This window comes from Hylaeus anthracinus, unplaced genomic scaffold (assembly GCF_026225885.1).
Source record: "Hylaeus anthracinus isolate JK02 unplaced genomic scaffold, UHH_iyHylAnth1.0_haploid 11989, whole genome shotgun sequence".
NCBI classification, from domain to species: Eukaryota; Metazoa; Arthropoda; class Insecta; order Hymenoptera; family Colletidae; genus Hylaeus; species Hylaeus anthracinus.
In genome coordinates, this window is record NW_026534337.1 from 17288450 (window position 1) to 17308763 (window position 20314).

Consider the following 20314-nt stretch of genomic DNA (forward strand, 5'->3'; position numbering starts at 1 on the left):
ACGCTACCGGAAATTAAAAACCATGCGGATAGTACGGAAAGGGGAGTCGTTTCTTGCACGACACGCGTTTCTTTACAGAGACGGGAAAATTGGGCATCGCACAATCCGCGATCCGGAGATGGCGATTAGGACCGAAACAATTACGGTGACGCAATAAAGCACCAACAGATGCAACGTGTTGTTACCGCAAACGCGACTATACACGCGTGTAGTATAGTAGATATGTATGTATGTACGCGAACGGGTATTACAGGCGTGTACACTCGATACTACACGCGTCTAGATTCGATACACTTCTGCTATATTCGATGTCACGTTGCTCGCATGAGCGACTATCGCGTTGCTATTTGCATGCGTGTAATTTGTATGCACAAGTCGGCGCGCATGCAGATTAGTAAGGGCAGCTTGTTCGACGACGAATAGAAACTACACCAGGGACCACGGTCTTCCGGACAATTTCATCGAGTTTTTTTAGGAAATAAATATTATAACTGATCAAAGAAAAGATAAGTTTCGCAATACCGGGTCCGACTAACACCGTAACGAAATTATTGCCTGTTCATGGGTCGATCGGACGAGACGCCGAGTGAGATAACCGTGGTAAACGAACGAGTTGTCTCCTGTTTTGTTTACTTTCTGTCGTTGCCAATGTTTGAGAAGGCGTACGAATCTCGCGGATAGTCGGCGTCGCGGCGCGTACCTAAACGTCGACGCCCCAGAGTGACGCCATCCTCATTGATCCCCTCCTTTCTCCCTGCCTCCACGTTCACGGTACTCTCGTTGTTCTTCTTCCACACCCGCATGTTTAAGGGCGTTAGTTTCGGGTGAAGCTCTTTAACTATGAAAGTGTACTTACGATTCCTTCGTCTATAAAATAAATATAAAAAAAGGCGTATCTATTTTTTTTTCATCCAAGATACGAGAGAATCCCCGTAACATGCTTTAGTTGGTTGCGACTCATTTCTTCGGCAGACGCGGCGCGGTGGTTCGCTGCGAAAGTTGCGACGCGTCTCGAATAAGAGCGAATGCCACGAAAAGTTTTCCGGATTCCCACCAAGTTTTTCAATTTTCACGTAATTCCACGTTCGCGTTCTTGTACAGCTTTGGAAAACGGAACCGTCAATGATTAACCCTTTCACGATTAGTAAATAAAATTGTGGCTGGTTTTTTACGGAATATATGTTATAAAAAAAAAAGGAATGAAATGTTATTTGCTAAATAGAAAAGAAGTTCCAAATCGTACTTTCCCAATTACCTGGGAATTTACACTTTCGAGCAAATTGTTCGAGCCAATCGAGGAAAGACGCATTGTTCGAACAGTCGACGAAAAGAGGGAAATTGTTATCGGTTTCTCGTAATATTTGTCCCTTTTTCCCGAGATCGTCTCTCGGATATTCAGCCATCCTCTGCTCCACGCATCGTTCTCTCGTGTCTTGTAATTCCAGTCACGCGTTATCACGTAACGACGAGATTGCTGAGGGAAAGTTTTCATCGATGTTCACAATCAAGCCGAGGAGGAACAAGAGAACCCAGAGTTTCCGAATTTCTCGAGGACGAATAATAAGCGAACGGGGTGAACGCAAAGGACGATGAGGCGATTGAGAGAGACGATTCCTGAATTAAAAGCTTGAAAGATTAGCATTTCAATATTCAGGTGACTGTGAATGTCTTTGACTCTCTTTCGGGCTCGGAATTACGAGAACCAAGGTAGAAGATTAAATGCGTCGCATCCAGCAATTAGTATTGTATCCAAATTAGTTGAAATGGAATTGCGAAAGCACAGTTGCAATATCTCGAAATTTATATATCGTTCACATAAAATATAGCGTAGCTGTAAAGGAATCGATCAAACAAAAATCCCGCGAGGCATTCGAAGTCTTAAATTGTTTTCTGGTTTAAGAGCGTATTACGAGATGCAAAATGCGGCTCGGTCGTTTCTACGTTGTTATACTACGTACTATGTAGTTGTTCGCAGCATGCAACGATTATTATTATACACTCATCGTGAATAATAACCCGCCCTTTTTTTTTTTATTCCTTCCCCACGTTCTGTAATGCGCCATGAATCCTGTACTTGCACTAGTTTTCGTTTCGTTGGACACCCACTCGAGAAATAATTAAACGATTTCACGTTTCTACGAACGAACGTTGTTATCGCGTGTTTTCAGAGCTGGTTCGGTTTCAATAAAATTCATTGTTAACGGTCAGACAACCATACGCGTATCCGTACGAACTTATTTTACATTGATTCGATATTTTATATTGTGTTTAGATTTCTACTGTGCATCGTATATTAAAATATGGTCGGTGGTAAAGAACGAACGCACGCTACAATTACTCGTACCTATGTTTCTTGTCGTGACACGGTGTAAAGGGTATGCGACGCGTATCGCACTTATCTAATAACCAAAGATAAATGGCTGCCCCCGCGCATTAGCTGCAATATCGATTACTCTAATTGAGTATCAGGATTTGTGGTGTGCATTAAAGTGACCGAACCTAAGCCTAAACCTCGCGCGATTTATCAGTCGGAGAACTCCTCCTCGAACTTTACAAGCTCTCCGATGAATCGTCTCCACGATTCGCTTTAACGAACCGTTTAGCGTTCGTGCGGAGTTACGAGATTCGTTATTTTGTGGGCAATGCGGATGTTGCGTGTTGCGAGTAATTCTGGAAAACTTACTACTTAATCCGATGCGGAACGAGCATTCCAAATTTCTAGGACATCGGTATCATCGGTGTTACGAGGTAGTGCAACATTTTGAATTTTTAGACGAAAATACGTTAATTTGCGATGTCTTTCGTTAATTGAAAATTTACAATCGTTTTGATTTTTGTATTATTTTGTCAACACGAAACGAAGTTTGGTCTCGTGTGGCCGATTCGCACCAACGTTGCAACGATCACCTTGGAATTCTCGCGAGAGTGGCTGCATTGCGGTTCCAACCGTATTGTTTGGCCCCCGATCCACAAAGCAGTCGACTATTTCCGATTGTACATATGTGTACACGCCAAATCGTTTCTCAGACACGTACCATGGTGACGCGTGGAACGCAAAGCTACGAAAAGTACTTTTTCGCTTTATTGGTTCGTCGCGCTCCACGAACACGCGAAAACGGTTCCATTGTTCTCGTTAGAAAAACAATACTCGCGGGTGAAATATATCTGCAAGTTCATCAAAGTTTCCTCATATTGTTTGCAGAGAGATTTTATCGGTTGTTGAGAGACGAAAGTCTGTCGTTTCTTCGACTTGTACGACTATTCTGTTCGCAAATACAGTTTATTTATCGTCGAGACGAAGACGGAGAAGAGAGAAAACATAATTCGTGGAATGCTCGTAAACGAACACACGTTTCGGCGTTCTCTCGACCTTTACACGAATAATGAAATGGTGAAAATTAAGGTTTAACGAACGGAATCGACGCGGTTTTAATCGGAACTGCGAGCAGCGGTGTAGAGAAATTCCGATGGCAGCTACAATTAAGTACCACCGGGAATTTCTCGATTTTTAGTTAAAATTTATAGTTTCTTTCTTTTTGAAATAATACTAAACCATCTCGATCCGGTCGCATTCATCGAATCTGACATCGCTCCATGAAATAAAAAAGAATTGAATATCGGTGTTCGTGTAAATACAGCCGGGACTCGCTGATGCTATAAGAAACATGTTGGTAATAATCCGTATACGGAACCCCCTGCTACGACCTTCTTATCCACAACACCACCGTAATCACTCATCCGGCAGGGAGAAACTAATTTCTCTAAGCGAAAATGAAAGACCCCGTGGCGCGTTCTATTTGATTGACGACAGATGAGTAACTTTCTCCATGGGTTTTATCGAGTTAAAAAATGTTGTCTCGTTACCCTTTCCTTCGTAGCTCGTGTAAGCAACATAACTGACATAAAGAAAATCGCTTCGAACCGTTCCGTCATCAGGGAAAACAATAAGATCTTTGCATGTATTACGTTTGTTGCAGTACAGGGATCACTTGGATTATACCTGTACGTGGAACGACTAAACAAATTTGAAACGATTCTCGACTTTTATCGTCAAGATCAAAGCCGATCAATGATACGAGAACTCCAAAGAATCCTATTCGTAAATCGATAAACATTTCTTATTTTTTACGAGATCGATCAACGAGCAAAAGTAAACGTAAACTGTTTATCGAATCGTTCTCGAGTACTTTAACATCTTTTATTTTTGTACACGATCAACATTTGGAATGTTGCGTACCAATCGGTCTTGGCGAATAACATGCCTGAGAATTCGATCAAACACTTTACTGTGGGACAATAAAAAAATAAAATCAGTGGCGATACTACGCAAATAGCGCCAGATTTTTAAGGTTTTTATTTTTTATTTGTTTTATTCCGAAGACGTAAAATAAAGTTGAGTGTTAACCTTCGCTGTATTAAGTCTGCGGTAGTTATAGCACTTCCAATAACACTCGCAGCTCCAACACTCTTTATTGGCCAGCGCAAACGTTTGGCGAAGCGTAAAATTCCATTTAGTCGCAGTCTGGCCAATTTTCGCCGCGAAACGCAACGAGAACTTTCAAACACTCGTAGAAAAAGTTTTCTGGCCGAACGACGTACCGGTTTTACAACTCCTGACGATCAAAATCTGCCCTTGCTTATCTTTAAACGCGCCTAGTCCAACGAGAAAGCACGAAGGGCAGTCAGCTTTTGCGAGGTTTCTTGTATGCAAATCCGAAATGCAATTAGTTTTCAGTGCAATTAATGAAATTGTAGGCAATTATAAGCGTAAAATTGAGGTGCCAACGCTCGAAGCTTCTATTCTTCTCGAATGCTTTGCGGTGACAGCTTTAATTTACGGACGGCGAAACACTATTTCCTCGGAACGCATTTTTTTCGAATTTCTCGTAGCCGTAACAATGCGTCGTTCAAGCTCAAACTTGTTTTCTCCCATTGAATGAACGTTAATTCACCTTCGGCGATTTAATGGCCTGTCACAACGCCTACGCACGTCGTACGGCAACCGTGAATTTGAAAATGCACGGTGAGAAACAGGACTGCTAATTTCGTTGATGTAGCTGTGGAAACGTAACAACCGATTGGATGAAGCTCGTAAACGTTTTAAGAGTAGTTGTTGAATGCAAGCACGAGAGCTTCACGTGGCCGCTCGGTAGTTCGACAACAGCTGCGGGCCATCCAAGAACGCGCATACTCGCGGCCCTCGCTTCTCTGAAATCGTTCAATTAGAAAGCATCGGGTACAATTCCATTGTCCAAAGTTTCAGTGGCGTTGCTATTTCCCTCGAGTTTTGGTTCATCCGCCTGTAAAAAAGTATAACCGATAGCTGAGTTTAGACAGTTTAAATCGAAATAAAAATCATTTCACTGTACCGTCTTGGAAAAGAGGGTTTCCGTTTAACGTATCTCCGCGGAGGTCGCTTCACACGTGTGGCTGTCAGAGATGCGAGCCCTTAAGAGCACTTACCATTTTTAGAGTAGCCTCTCTAGAGCGCATAAATAGAAAAAGTCGGTTTGTAAACAAAGAGGCAATCTCTCGCGCGTTTTTTAAAAACGTGTCTCTCCCAGCTGCTTTCTCGTAGACCACCCTTTGAAAATTCGTCTTTGCGTGCCGATGTACTCGTTGGTTCCTTAGCTCTTGCTACGTCTAGTTATCGAATAGAGTAGAAAGCGTGGAAAATCGTTAATTAGTATTACATCGATTACTTTAATTGCTCTGGCGGAAAACGGTGGAATAAAGAGCGCGTAGATAATGTCGACTTCGAAATTGGACATACCATACCACCTATCGCCTGGGCTGCATTCTCTTAATTACTCCCGGGGATGGTGTACTAATTAACAGAAACGCCGTTCTCTATTCTAGGCGGGACGAGAAGGCGAGAGCTGATCCGATGAATGGGGCTCAGTTCTGCCACAGGTATTGTCTAGAAATAATTTCGGAAGCCAGCGCCGTGGGGGAGTGGGAGGGAAAAGAGAACTAATCGGTGTTACTGGTCTGGCTTGAATTCTTTGTGCCTGAGTAATCGATTATCGGACAGTACTATCTTTGAAAATCTTTGATTCTTTATACAGTGTGGAGCATTTAAGACAGATCACCCGAATAACACGCTCATTTTTAAAAGTAGCAAAGAATGTTCGAAGCGTAAGTTATTTATTTTCGCAATCCGATTTAATTAGATTTGTACAATTTAAAATAATTTCAAGTATGAAAAAATGAATTATTTCCGAATCGTTTTCGAGCTCGCCGAATGATTCGAATGCCATCATCGAGGTCAGCAAAGTCATAACCGATTTGGTGTGAGCTGCTGTTCCTTCGAAAGGATCGAGTCAATTTTAATGGAATTTCCTTGAAGATTCAAGCATTCAAGCATTTTCGGATGTGAAAATGTTGTGCCAATTCATCGAGATGATCGATTGCGTCGTTAATCTTTTAGCTACGTAGGTAGCTTTCGTTACGATTTCGACGTGTTCGAATATGTTAAACGAGGTGGAATCATTTCTTCGTTACCTTTCCATATACGACGTCAGTCGAGTTTTTGGTGATACATCACTCCGCGTCCTCTCCGATCGTACCAAAGTCCCAATCTCCTTAATCCAATTTCGCGACAAGAGCAGGAAACAAATAGACTGTGACAAAAGCGTTCCATCCCCTTTATCTAACTGGAACAGAAAACGGGTGGAACAAGAAGCTTGCGAGTGCGATACTAAATCACAGAGGAAGCTTCGAACGTAAAATACCGAATAAAAAGAAAAAGAGAAGCGAGATTCGAACCTAATTCGCGATATTAGGTTCGCTGGTATACGTATCCAATAGCGTATGTCACTAACGGTTTCTTTGGATGACGAGACAGAAAGCACAATTTACTTTTCATTCATTTGCGATCAATTGAACATGATCGAACTTTGGAAAATACCAAAAGACGATACGTTTATGCGTATATTGTAGTTAATTGAAAAAATATCATAACAGGTTTTACAAACAATGGACAAGTTGACATGCTTGGCGTATTCGTAAAGGTTGGAAACGAGCTCCAGGTGTCCCAGTTTCTATGATCACCGTGTACGCTTTCAGGAAAACAGAAGAGTCGAAAGCTCTGCCGGTTGCCGATTGTTTTGTATTACAACGGCATTTAAATCAGCCAGAGTCGCGAGCATCCGACATGTATATCGGCCTTGTTCTCCGTCTTTGTTCGCCTTTCCTTGCCACACCTTCTCGATTGTGTCGGAAAATTAAAGAGACGAGAGAAAGAAGCACTTTCCGCGCGACTCCTCCATCTCTTCACGATGTTTTCTCTGCGCACCTTTATCCAAGCGTTCTTTTCTTCGCGGAGGAAAGGCAGAAAGCGGAGACACGCGACGCTCACGGCAAGCGTGAAAGCTTAGATGCAACGGAAGAAAGCTGCAAGAAAGAAAACGCTACGAAGAAATAGCCCTAGGGAAAACGGAGTTCGTGGCTTATCTCGAACTCGGTGCACCTGAAAGCCATTTCGGAGCTTTTACCGCTAGACAAGACTTAACAATAAGTGCCGGTAGGCTGGTATCATGGACGCTTCCTTATTCTTCCTCGCCAACTTCTGAGGAACGGTCGATCGAAACTCGTCAAGGTATACGAGCTTGACCGAGCCTTAAATAAAAATCTGACAAATGTTTGTATCAAATACAGATCAAGTGAAATATTGGCTCGAGATAAGAACGAATAGCAGTTTAATGCACTTTCATTCGTACTGCCGATAGAGGATAATACGTACCGAGATCCTTTGACTGATTCCGATTGTCTGAATTTTGATCCCGTTGCTACCGTCTCCGTTACTCGAGGCGAGGATTTCGAACGAAATAGGGGAGAGCAGAGTTCATTCGTCACACGGAGTTCAATTCACCGGAGAAATCGAAGTCGATTTTCGGATAAACAACTATGTGCCACCGGTACGAGCACGCGACTGATTGCAGGCATTGTGTATTCCTGAATCGTGTCCTTCCCAAATTGTTGAGCGCTATTTAACCGAGGTGCAGCCTCTACTGCCTATCTCTCGGGGAAATCGAGTCGGGAACTGGCAGGTTCGTTCCGCTCGAACGTTTGTTTCTCGGCCAAGGACCGATCGCGGACTTTCCAGCTCCTGTATCTTTTATTCGTCATATTATTTTGCACGATATTTTCAAAACAGAGATATGAACAAATAATTACTCCATCCTCTTCGAAGTGATAATAAATAAGTCCGATCCTGTCGCAACGAACGTTTCTGAAAGAATATTGCGATGAAACTTAAAGTCGCCGAAGGACCGAGAAGCCAATTTATCAAAGCCGCCCGTGAAAATTTCCGCGATGCTGACTTTCCAGGTCTCCGTTTACGCTAGACGGAAATGTCGGGCGATAATCGTCTACGACTATTCCGCGTATATATCCAACGCGATTGTTCGCCTTGCCCCGGAAACTTGGACGAGAAACTTCCGCGCGTTTAACATCCGCGGATGCAGCCGCGACTTTTGTAACAGATTTCTTGCGGTCGTCGCGCTTCCATCCTTTGCGATTCTCCGCGTAATCTCTCGCCAGTGGAAATTGTTAACGATTCAAAAATATTCGATGGTTCTCGAATAGCAAGACAAGTTGGCCCCGGAGGAGCTTCCGAGAGGCTGCTTTTGCACATCTCGTGTTGCTCGTTTACGATTAAGTGTGTCGTATCTGGCTGATCACCGAACGTCTCGCGGATGGATCGATAGTTACATTTGCAGGTGACAGTTTCGCACGATAATTTACAAAGTAGGCGTTGCCAGGCCGGGTAATTATGGGAATACGGTCCGTTGCACTGATCGTGCCATCGAGTACAAACTGCAACGAATGGATTTGGGTTGTCAGCGAATATGACTGCTATATTACAGAATTTAAAAGAACGTAAAAAGTTTAGTCCCGGGTGGGTATTAAGGTGGGTATTGATTCACTAATTGTCGTTTAATTACATAGCTTGACAAGCTAACCCCGAAAAATCTTTGGCACCTTGCCGAAACTTTTCCGCCCTTTCGTTTCGGTTCTCGTTTACGCCACGAGTAGTTTTAAGCGAAATTATGTGCACCGCATTTAATTATAAGTTTACTCGCAGAGTGTTGGTTTACGATCAGCCTTTGGCGGAAAATCGTCGAGCAGGACGTTGTTTAAGCACCTCATTCCGCACTTTACGACGTTTCGCTAGCATGTTGTGGGTATCTCGCGAACTTAGATTGTAATTTTGGATTACGGAGCCCGCCACATAAGCAGAGAAAAACGTTGTAACATCGAAAGTTGTCGAGTTTCGAACGATTCATATAAGGTGTAAAATAGTTGACGTAGAAGGAAGCTATCTCGTTCGGATTCCAGTATCGTACGAGTTTCTCGAAATAATGGTTCACGGAATATTCTTGCATCTATTATACCCAAAGAAAAAGTTCTAGATTAATGTCTAGTAGCGAGGTTGTAATACAAGTTATCCAATGAATCGTATACAATGATTTACGAGCAAAAAGAGAGCACTCAAATACTTTTACTTGCCAGACTCCTCTCGTGATGCGCGTTATTGAATTCGATATTTACGAACGATGAGGTGTACCGCTCTCAGAACCATTACCGATCCCGCGAGATTCCTTGTTTTAAAACCTTTAATCACCCGTTGTGTTGCCTCTACGTTTAGAGTTTTAACTACGAGCACCTGCGATTACAGCTTTTCCAAGTCAGAATGGTAAATCAAAGTTACGACCGTTTTCGGATTCCAGTCGTTCCTCGGTTCGCGGTTTTTACTCGACGTGCTCGCCGTTACGTGCATAACGCGAAAAGCCAAAATGGTCCATGTCAAATTAATATTCAGAACGAGGTCGGCCTTTCTCGATTTCAACCGCTTTACTTCCCGAGCTATCGTCTGAAACGCATTCAAATGCGTCGGCAAGGTGCACAGGTGATTTCATCGTTATCCGTTCCCAGAAGCATCTTTCGCGACTTGATGTTTTCAAATAAATAAAAGAACCAAGAAAAAACATGAACACGTTATATAAATTAACATTGCTAAGGTATTCTGTAATTAAAATCGAATGATATGTGCCCTTTTGGACAAGCGTTTCGTTAATACTGCAGCTAGCTTCGTCAATGCTTTGACGACGCACCGTTACTCGTGCATATTTGATATTTATCAGTATTTCGTCAGAATACTACTATCAGCTACTATTTCTTCTCTTTAAATTTCACTGAGGGGGAACAACAAAAAGAGAAAGCGTACACGTAGACGAGCGACATTTTTTCCCGAAACATTTTTGCCTCTTCCGTTCCGTTTTCGTAAAACGGGAGAAATATCGCCGTCGTTTCGTTTCTTCCCTCCATCGTTAAAAGACGAACGAATCCCATTATCGACTTTGTCCCTGGTGTCTTATTATAATTTCACGTTTCTTTCTCCCCGCAATCGATAACTCGCAATTAAAGGAGGGATTTCCATTAGAAACGTTAAAGAATCGATTTTTTCTTTGTAATTTTCGTAAGTATGCATACTTTAAAATTGTCTTGTAAACTTCATAACGCTGTACGAAGAATTACCGAAGCTAAGTTTGTATTCCTTAACCTTCCATTACAAAAATACTAATTATGTAAATAATCGCTTCGCTAATAAGAATATGTACGATAAACTGTTGGAATGCTTTTCGGTCCCTGAACAGCGAATTTCTCGTTTCACCAGTTTAAACGCAGAGGAATTTAATTAAAAGCTTTGTCAAATACACCGTAGCGTTGGTATTTAATTAATCGTTGGTCCAGTATGATTGAATAATCGTTACATGGATGAAAGTATCGTCAATTAAAACAACGACGAACCCATAATCGGTAGACAGTTAATAGAATTTGCTTAATCGTTGCCAATTTAAATTTTTCAGCATTGTACATTTTCTCCGTGTACTTGGAATTTGATCAGCCGTGCGACCTGTTTCGATCTATCGTCTCTGTGGAATACCGGTGCATCTTCCTTTCGGCAAATTTGGGATTCCAGGAGCTCGACATGTTCTCGTGGCGCGTTCCTGACGTTTAAAAAAACTCGCTCTCGATGTAGAAGAAATTTACGCTCTGCATTCGCGGTGGAGATAGCTCGTCGAACCGATGAGGGAATAGAACGCATCGATATTTTTCCTCCAAGTATCGATACTATATTTCACGACCTTGGTGCAAAAACACTCTGGGATCTCGCGATAGCATAAAGTCGTGATGCATCTATACGATTCGTCGTATTCGAGATGTTCAACGTAAGAATTATGTCGAGAGACGGCCGGGTCATTTACCTCTGAGAAAGCTCTCTACGCTTCTTTAAAACTCCTTACTGCGTTTTATCGTAAATTTTACTAGTAAACCTTGGGTACTTTGAGTTGATATCTCTTTTGAGAACAAACACGCGAAGCAAACAAGAAGTCCGAAACTGTTGCACACATTTAATCAGAATTCGAGCTCGGGCGTCGCTCGAGGCCTCGAGTATGTACACGCGGTTCTTTCGACTCGAAACGAAACGGAAACGGAGGGTACGCGTGGATTATCGATCCGCTGTTCTCTGTCTCTGAAAGAAATTCTGTTTCGCAAGACGATGCTCGTTACGTTCCCTCGAGATGACAGAAATTTCTTGCGATGAGGAACGACTACGAAATTCTTTTCCGTCGGTTTCTATTTTCGAGTGAAAGCAACGGGTTTCGAATAAAAGAAACGTTAGATAGTTCGAGATAGGAAAATATGCCTCGATTCGAAACTTAACTTAATCTACACCTACGGGACAATCTGAAAGAAAAGTGCCGTATCGAATTGCACGAGTAAAAGTTGACGCGATCGAAAGAACGCAACAACGCGGCAGAAAATACTTTATTACGAGGAAATCGTTCTCACGGTTGGGATACCGACAAATTTTCCTTTCCTGATAGAATCTCATCCCCCACGCTAAAAGCTTTCTCCCAAATCCATTTGGCTTCTCCTCGAAACGACGATCCATCGTACGCGGTCCATTAACAAGGAAAATATAAAAAATTTCCGCGAACCCGACCGCAACTCGATGCGATTTACTATATACACTGCGATGAGTGAAAAAAAAAAAAGAAAACGTTCACCTGAGAACGCTCGTTGAAATCATCTCGAGGCGATCGTTAACGTCACTTTTTCTGTTTCAGTTTTCCACCGTGGGAAATCATGACAGGAACATACCGAAGATCGGTGAGTACAGGTAGAGTACACACTCGATGCTTTTGATTTCTTTCACGCTCCAGTTACCAAGCGCACCCTAGCTGCTACATATACATATACACCTATGTATGACATAACACTTTATGTAGCAACGTCAAACGTTTTTTACTATAATTGCAATATTTCTTTAACAAATTTGTTGTCGATTCCAGTGACGGTATCGAACCTAGGAATCAAAAATGTTTAATCCTTGTTAATCGTTTGATCGCGGGACCATTTTTGTTGGAAATTTCAAGGAGCGTGTCACTCGGAATAGCCGAAAATGTTGGTTCAGCGTCCGCTAGCGTTCTAGACGCTACAAGTATAGACGGTTTTATGTTTTCGCGAAGGACGAACGACGCGATTCTGAAAGTTCGTTTGTCCGTCGCGTGTTTCGTGGCCGCGTCGCATAGATTTTTCCCCTTCGTACGTAGACCCCGGCCGATTCTAATAAATTTTCACGATGCACTGGAAACGCCCACTCACGAAGGCGGTAGTCAGCGCCGCCTACGAGAACGCTTTATCACCGAAGAAGCCTTTTCGAATATTACATCGTTGTTCGTGTCATTCAATCTCCATAAATTTAGTCGCGACTGACCTGACCCGAGACAAAAGTTTCGCAACTTTCCGCGTTCTGGTGCGCACTTTTTTCTTCTACTACCTAGCAGTTGCTAAGTTAACGAAATTTTTGCACCTACTAATGTTTTTTTATATTTTGTTTTTAATTAACAAAAAGTTTGATCGTTCTTTCGAATAGCATTATCTCGCGGCAAGGTAAAACGATGTATCCGTTGAATCTTGCCTCGTGCAATTTCCAACTTTCATTTTGCGTCAGATTCAGATTAGAAAAACTGCACAAAGTAGAAGGTAGGATAGAAGGTGACAAGAGACATGAATATTTTAACGGTTTTACGAAGGTTCGTTCTATAGAGCGTTGTATGAATTTTCAGAGACGAAAAACGTTGCATATTCGATTTCAGAGAGAGGATCGATACATACTATTCGCCATCCCCGGTAGTGTGTGTTCGGTACACGTCGTTGATCACAATGAACGATCGTTTCGGGAAGGGAAATGGCCGTAGCGCCTTACGATAATATTTACGACAGGGTATCGAACAGTCGTACCATCATTGCTACCGAAGAACGTCGAGTAGAAATATTTTACGAATAGTTTGCCACCGATAGGGTGCTCCACTTGTGAAAACAATCGTGCATTTTCTTTACAAACGAACCGACTGCTCGCTTTTCTATTATTGAACGTCGTTTAGCCGATGCCGAGAACGCGAATCTCTTTCAAGCATAAATCCAACGTTGTTACGAAGTGTGTCGAGGAGGATTTCGTCACGATCGAGGAACTGCGCCTCGGTAGATAACTCCAGTGCTGACTTGCTTTCCCAATAACTTTGTTGTAATCGAATAAATATAAGATAGATAGTTTGAGACGTAGATCAACACACTGGTATTATTTTTGCAAAGACAGCAACGTTCCGCGATCTACAGTTAGAACAAGAAGCTAGAAGAAGGTCGAGAAATAAGATTCAGAAACAATGTTAATGTTCCGAGTGACCAGATGTTCAGCTGTTGGTACTAGGTCTAAAGAATCGAACTTTCCCAATCTCCATAAATTGCGAAGAAACATCAGTCTCTCGTAAGAAGTCTCAACGGTCGCCTTGGCTTTGCGAAAGTTGCGTTTCAATTTCTGGTTCAAACTGAACGTTTTAGATAAACGAGCAAATGGATCAAGCACAAATGGATTTCGATGTCTATCCGATCTCGCGTAGATCGTCACTTTGTACATTTAAAGGTTTATTTAGTAAATCACTGTTTCGTGATATACCATGCATATGCAATGCTACGGGTCAAACGGGAAACGGTGGCATAGCGTGTAGCCTAATCACACGGGAGCTAACGAACGCTATCGATTTCGTTAAATCGTCGCTTTGAAAGCAACGGACCACGCTGTGGTGCATTCTTGCAAATTATTGCTTTTTACTGTACACCGATTCGATAAGCAGACTGCAAAAATTAATTCTAAAAAGGATAGTAACGACGAAACTTGTATTGCACCACGACATCTGCAAACCTACCCATAGGCTTATTAGTTAATTACCAAGTGATTATCACCTCGCAAGCTATTATACACCACGCGATGGCGTTCGTGCTCGATTAATCCTAATTAACGATAACACCTTGCGTGGGACACTCTGATGGGACTCCTCTCGTTTTCATGAAATATTTAAAAGGTTTTAATTATACACCGAATATTCTCGTACGAGGAAAGCGATTATTTTTTGAGTCGAGCAAAGGTGTTTTCGCTCGAAAATTTCTACCGTTACTATAATCTCCTCTCCAATTACGCTGCATCCACGTTCCTTCTTTACAATGATTCAAGACAATCGTTTAAATTCTTTATAGGGAAGTAATAGGCATGAAAAGAACGTACTATGTTTCGGCACAAGATGCTTGCCTCTCCATCAAAGCGAACGATAATAACGACGGAGACGGGTGTTCGAATCTAATTAAAGGCGTCACTCTGCAGACCTTCGTTAGCGAGAAGTTCGCGAGGAAAGTACACCGATACTTCTTCGACTCGGTTCTCTGTACGCGAGCACGATCACACCGACATTCTATAAATAGGGATACTTGCAGCGGAAGCGGTACGAATTTAATTTGAACTTCTGCGATCGAATTTAAATCTTTTCGTGCCCTCGGCCGACCCGCTATTAAAGACCTCGACATCGCTCAAACCATACCCTTTCCTTCGAGGAAGTTACGCTTTTATAAGCTGATTGCTCAGCGTAAAGCGGATTCCAGTGTCCTCTTATCGAAAACTGAACATCGCGCGAATGACAACACTTTGTATAGCGCAATTGTAGCCCAAAAAAATAATCGACCACTTTCGCTGGCCTGCGTGCAAAACTATCAACATTAATTTCATCGGAAAAAGGTGTACACTAATTACGCTAATAGCGACCTTACGGCATTTTGCAAATTGCACGTAACACACGTTCTGGGAACGCGAGTTGTTCCGAACATACGTACGTACAATACAAACGACGTGTCAGGATGATGAATCTGCACGTGGACCTCTCCAAACACACGAAACGCGACGTTTCGTGATATCATCGACGCCCTTCGGTGTCTCCTCTAAGCTACGCGACTTATCCATTAGCTCGATCGCAATTCGTAGCTGGCTCGAATTTCGGAATGGTATTTTTGTCTACGCCCTCGCGGTCCCCTCGGCTTTCACCCTCTTTCTTTCGCTCGTTTAAGGGTTCGCGCGGCTGCGCGAAAAGTCAAAGGAATGCGACAAAAGTTTTTGTCTCGCGGGTCGTTCTTACTCGGCACCAACTCGCGAGCCATTTACGAGCTCGCTACCCAGGAATCTTTGTAATTTAAACTAACGTCTGTAATTTTTAGCAGCATTATACACCCCACCATCGATGGCTGCGTTTTTCCAGAATTTTTTGTTTCTTAAAATTCCGTAAGTTCAGAATTTCTTCCATCTTGATTCACGAGATTTCAGATACCGGTTTAGAAATTCTTGAAATTCTTGCAAGTTTTCGAAGCAAAATAATGTTGTAAAGTAATGTCTGAGCGATACCACTCGGGCCGAAGAGGAAATAATAACGATCAACTCGCAGCACGTCCTAGATAGAGAGGCAAATATGCTACGTCAGAACGGTAACCAGAGAGAGGAAATATTCACGTGTCTCCAAGGAATTATGTTTCAGAAACATCTGCTATCGTCACGGTGTACGACACGTTCGCTATGCCAGACGTCGGCGTCGCGACGAGAAAATTCGCACGCCCGCGCCCGGCTCCGAATTTAACCTCGATTTTACGCAACAACCTACAAAAACGAAACTGGGGCTGTTAAGTAGAAATAATTGTAGTGTCCGCGCCTCCCATACCCAACAATAAGGAGTCAAATAAGAACACGAAACTCCTACATAATGTATTTCTATTTAAATGTTAAACTTGTCAGTCTTGTTATTTTTGTAGCAAACGTATGCAGATACAACGACCGTAAAACAGCAACCAAACCGTTTTGTTTACTCTCAACCTTCGGATATTACAACTGCCGCGCATGTAGGAAAGCACGCACAGATCAAAGGTGAGGGATAAAAGCGTTTATACCGGGTGTTTCCACTGCCGATCGATAAGCTATGGGATGGACTGAACCATAAAATAATGCAAAATAAGACAGGCCGCGTGGATCCCACTTAACGAGATGATAATTGACCAACTTATTACCCAGTCCATGCTCTCCCATTTAATTAAAAAAGTTTGCTCGATGCGAAACACCGTCCGAATTGCACGATATGCTTAAAGATCAAGTTTCGTTTAACAATACAGTCTAACGTAATCGTCTTAAAAAAGTGTTCGTATTTAATCCCCACGGAGCAGTTCCAGATTTAATGAAATGTTACATCCACGAACTGGACCTAATAATTTATCAAATATTGTAAATACGTTAAATCGGTTTTAATTGAAGATAATCGAGAACTCTACGCTACCTAATCACACTATTCTCTCTAATGGGCTGCATTGACGTTTACGAGGTTATAATTATAACTCGAGCGAGACCGTACGCTTTTCCATTCGAGTAGTGCTACCATGGATTCTCGTACTAATTAATTTTCGGACTAATTAAACTCTTTCAACGGTGCAATGTCTCGTTTAACGCGTACTTGCCGGTGTCCAGTGTCGTGCAAACGAACGGAGGGACTTTGCCAGCACGGGACAAATTATTCGCGCAACAGCTGGAGAAGTCATATAACGCGAACTCGTAGATTCGGTCATTGATATTAACAATCAATGATTTCCATTAACGAAACCAGTAATACACATTAATAACCGATCCGTTTAGGAATGCGCAATGTATCTTTTGCGCGACAAATTCTTTTGTCTACGTGGCTCGCGTGAGGAGATTTAATTCGATCACCGAGCACACGAAATGAATAACGATGCGCCGCGACCGGACACTCGAAATGTACCGTCAAGCCGCTAATTTTCAAATAATTCCGCAGCACGAACAGGCAATTAATCGATCGCGGTGGAAACGAATTGTTCCGCTTCGTTAGACAAAAGCGAATGTTATATTAACTGGCACATTTTTCATACAAACACGACAGAATCCTGCAAAGTACCGAGAAAGGAACAACAATTTTAAGAATTACTATAGTCTCATCTATTCGTTGCAGAATAGTACACTTGCAAATGAACGTCAAATAAGAAGAAGAAAAGTAATAAAAAGATAGCGTCGGTGTCGGCGGGAGTGAAAAATAACTGCGCGCAGGAGAAACGGATCGTCTGCGATCAGATTGGCGCGACCTACCATCGGAGATACGGAATTACGTGGAAAGAAGCTACGCTTGGTTCCAACCATTGTGTTTTTGTCCATTCTATGCGAAAAAGTCGCCTTGTGACAGCGGAAAGAACAATTTATACGACTTTACCCGGTCGAAGGAAGTCTTCCGTATAAATCGATTAGGCTTATCTCGCGAGAAAGCGACAAGATTAACATTCGGGACCCGCAAGTGTCGAACCTTCTTTAGTCCTAACACAAGTTCTAAAATTAACAGAAAAAGACGAATTTTCATATTAAAAGTTCTCGAAAATTGTGTTGTTTTTTGAAAGGTCAGGGTAGCTATACGCTTCGAGCTTGATAAATACTTCTTGCGCGACGGGTGGAGTAAGTTACAAAGGGCGTTTTCACGGCATTGGCAATCCGCCAAACTCACAGACGGTTACATTGGAGCGAACAAGTAGTCGGAGTCGCCGTGCATGTCCTCTCGCATCCGTTTGCTCCAACTCATGGTCGCACGCGTCTGTGGTCCTGCGGGTAGGTGAATCCGCATAACTAGCCAGTCGGAAGGAAGGGAATTGCTGTGTAACAGGATGCAAGGGACTAATCGATGCGAGGACACATTTCCTGGGCCGCTGGCTGCGATAATGTGTCGGTGCACGGTCCCCCTGTGTACGATCCAGCTGTGTTTCTGCGTCAATCGTCTCGATGATAAGCGGCATCGAAATTCCTCGTGACTATTGACGCTTAATTCTCGATTCTCTGATTGGTTTCGAAACTACGATTGTCAGTGGAATACCTTGATAATAGGGACCGTCGAAGAGGTCGAGAGACATCGATATCTCTGAACGATTACCGTTAACAGGATTTCCTTTACGCGTGACATTACGGCAATCGGTAAACATATTTTCGATCTGTCCGTTGGAAACGTCCGTTGAAAATTTCGAAAATGTCGAAAATGGTCCAACGTAGGCAATCTCTCTGCCGAACCTGTCGGGTGAATTCAGCGTAAACTCGAACGTTGGATTCCGAACATCGGAGGGAGGAGCCGTAACACTTGGCAAGATGAGGTCGCGTATGGCAAAGCCGGAGGAATCTGGGTCAATCAGCTGATCGTCTTTAGTTAACAGGATACGAAATAGTGCAATTAAGCTTACATCCCTTGCAATTAGGCTCACGTCATGCGGATGTCAAATCACGTCGCTCAACGCGATCTTGCGAGAAGCTCGGATCACGTCGGTCGCAAGAAATTAGTTCGTTACGTGTATCGCGGTAACGGTATGCTTTACCCGTAAGATACAGACAAAAGATAATAACGCGAATACCTGTGAAATTAGTCATATCGTTTTTGCCACGGATTCGTCAGATATACGAAGAACTAAGTAAATCATTCGATTATTATTTCGGATAGTATTCGATACGTTCGTTCCAGAGAATCTCCGAACGATGGGATTCCATCTCTTCTTTCATCTGCCTGTCTCTATAAAACGACCGCCGGTATTTCGCGGCACCCTCGAATCGATTTCCATTTTCAAAAGATGCTGGCCGTTCATCCTCTCGACCTTGGCGCTCGGTTCCACGGACAAAAACGGAATTTTCAACGAATCGTCGAGCGCGAAATTTATAACCCGAAACGTGAATCATCATTGGCTGAGAAACGTGCCGTGGACCGTTTACATCGTGGCACACATACTTCCGACACACTACATTCTCATTCTCTCTCGCATCTAACCGAAATCAACCGTCAGTTTATTTCGCCACAGTTCGTAATCCAATCAATCACAGTTTTTGTGTCTGCGGCAGGCAGCCAAGTAAATACAAAAAATGTTCTTTCGCCGGTGTCCTCGTTTTCCGTCTCTCCACGTACCTACATGTATGTATACAGCACGCGAGCTATCGACTATTCGCTGTTTACCATTTTAACGTGATCAACGATCAATTTTCTCCAAAATTGTTTGGAGATCGCACGATACAGAGACCGCAAAGAAAACGCACCACACGAAACGGCACGGTATAGTTGTTCTTTGTCGTAAAGTGGCCAGCTCTTCGAGACGCAAGAAATGGCCTCGCAACACCCTTCGGTGTCCCAAGTCCCAGCTCATCGAGTCGATAATTCCGCAAATAATGCTTGCCTCGATTCCTGAACGAACGAGGTATTAAACCATTGTCTTCGTTCCCGAGGGGCATAAAAGCGCGCGGAAGCTTTTCGAAGATAATGGAACCAGCTGTCCTCGCTCGTATTTTACCCTTCTATCGGCGCGGTCATCTGGAAATTTCGCGCTGGTAAATACTTAATTCTCGTATTTAAGGAGGTTCTAGCCGCGACTTTTTCACGCACGAGGAAGCCACGCGTAGATGAGTGGAGTTGAGAGGAAGGTAAGCTGGACAAGGAAAAACTCGACGGGTGTTCACAAAAGCGTGAAAGGCGGAAAACTCGAGGCTATAACTTGGATCATGTTCGCGTGATCGGAGCAATAAAATTTAACGGAAGTCGTCGCACTCTCCGCTCGACGATGTCGCACCCTTTACTTCTCCGATTCAGGTACTGGACATTATTCTTCGTGAAATTCTTTCCATTTCACTGGAATTGTTTCTTTAGCATTTGTCGTGGTGTCGCGAAGACATTCTTAAAGGAAATAGTTTTGTTTGAACGTTCTCCGGAAATACCAATTTCTCAAACATCTTGGATGTTTGATTTCCTAAAGAGTGTTCGTGCAATTTGTCTAACCTGTACGTAAATCACGAAATAAATGTATTTCGTAATAGTACCAAGTCTTGCAGTTTTAATTAGCTGCAAGGAGTGCGAGAACG

The 20314-nt window shown here is 42.9% G+C and overlaps 1 protein-coding gene across 4 annotated transcripts in view; it reads left to right on the forward strand.

The window, feature by feature from the left end:
- LOC128887678 (transient receptor potential-gamma protein) overlaps positions 1 to 20314 on the forward strand; it is a 47258-nt gene that overhangs the window by 3908 nt on the left and 23036 nt on the right. For 2 of the 4 annotated variants that reach the window (XM_054143846.1, XM_054143847.1), the window contains exon 2: positions 12141 to 12183. Coding sequence is in view for 2 of the 4 variants with exons in the window: in XM_054143844.1 (XP_053999819.1) it covers positions 12160 to 12183; positions 16198 to 16309 (136 nt within the window). In the remaining 2 variants the exon portion in view is untranslated. Of the gene's footprint in view, positions 1 to 12140; positions 12194 to 16197; positions 16310 to 20314 lie in introns of those variants that run through there. The other 2 variants (XM_054143844.1, XM_054143845.1) reach the window with 2 other exon arrangements.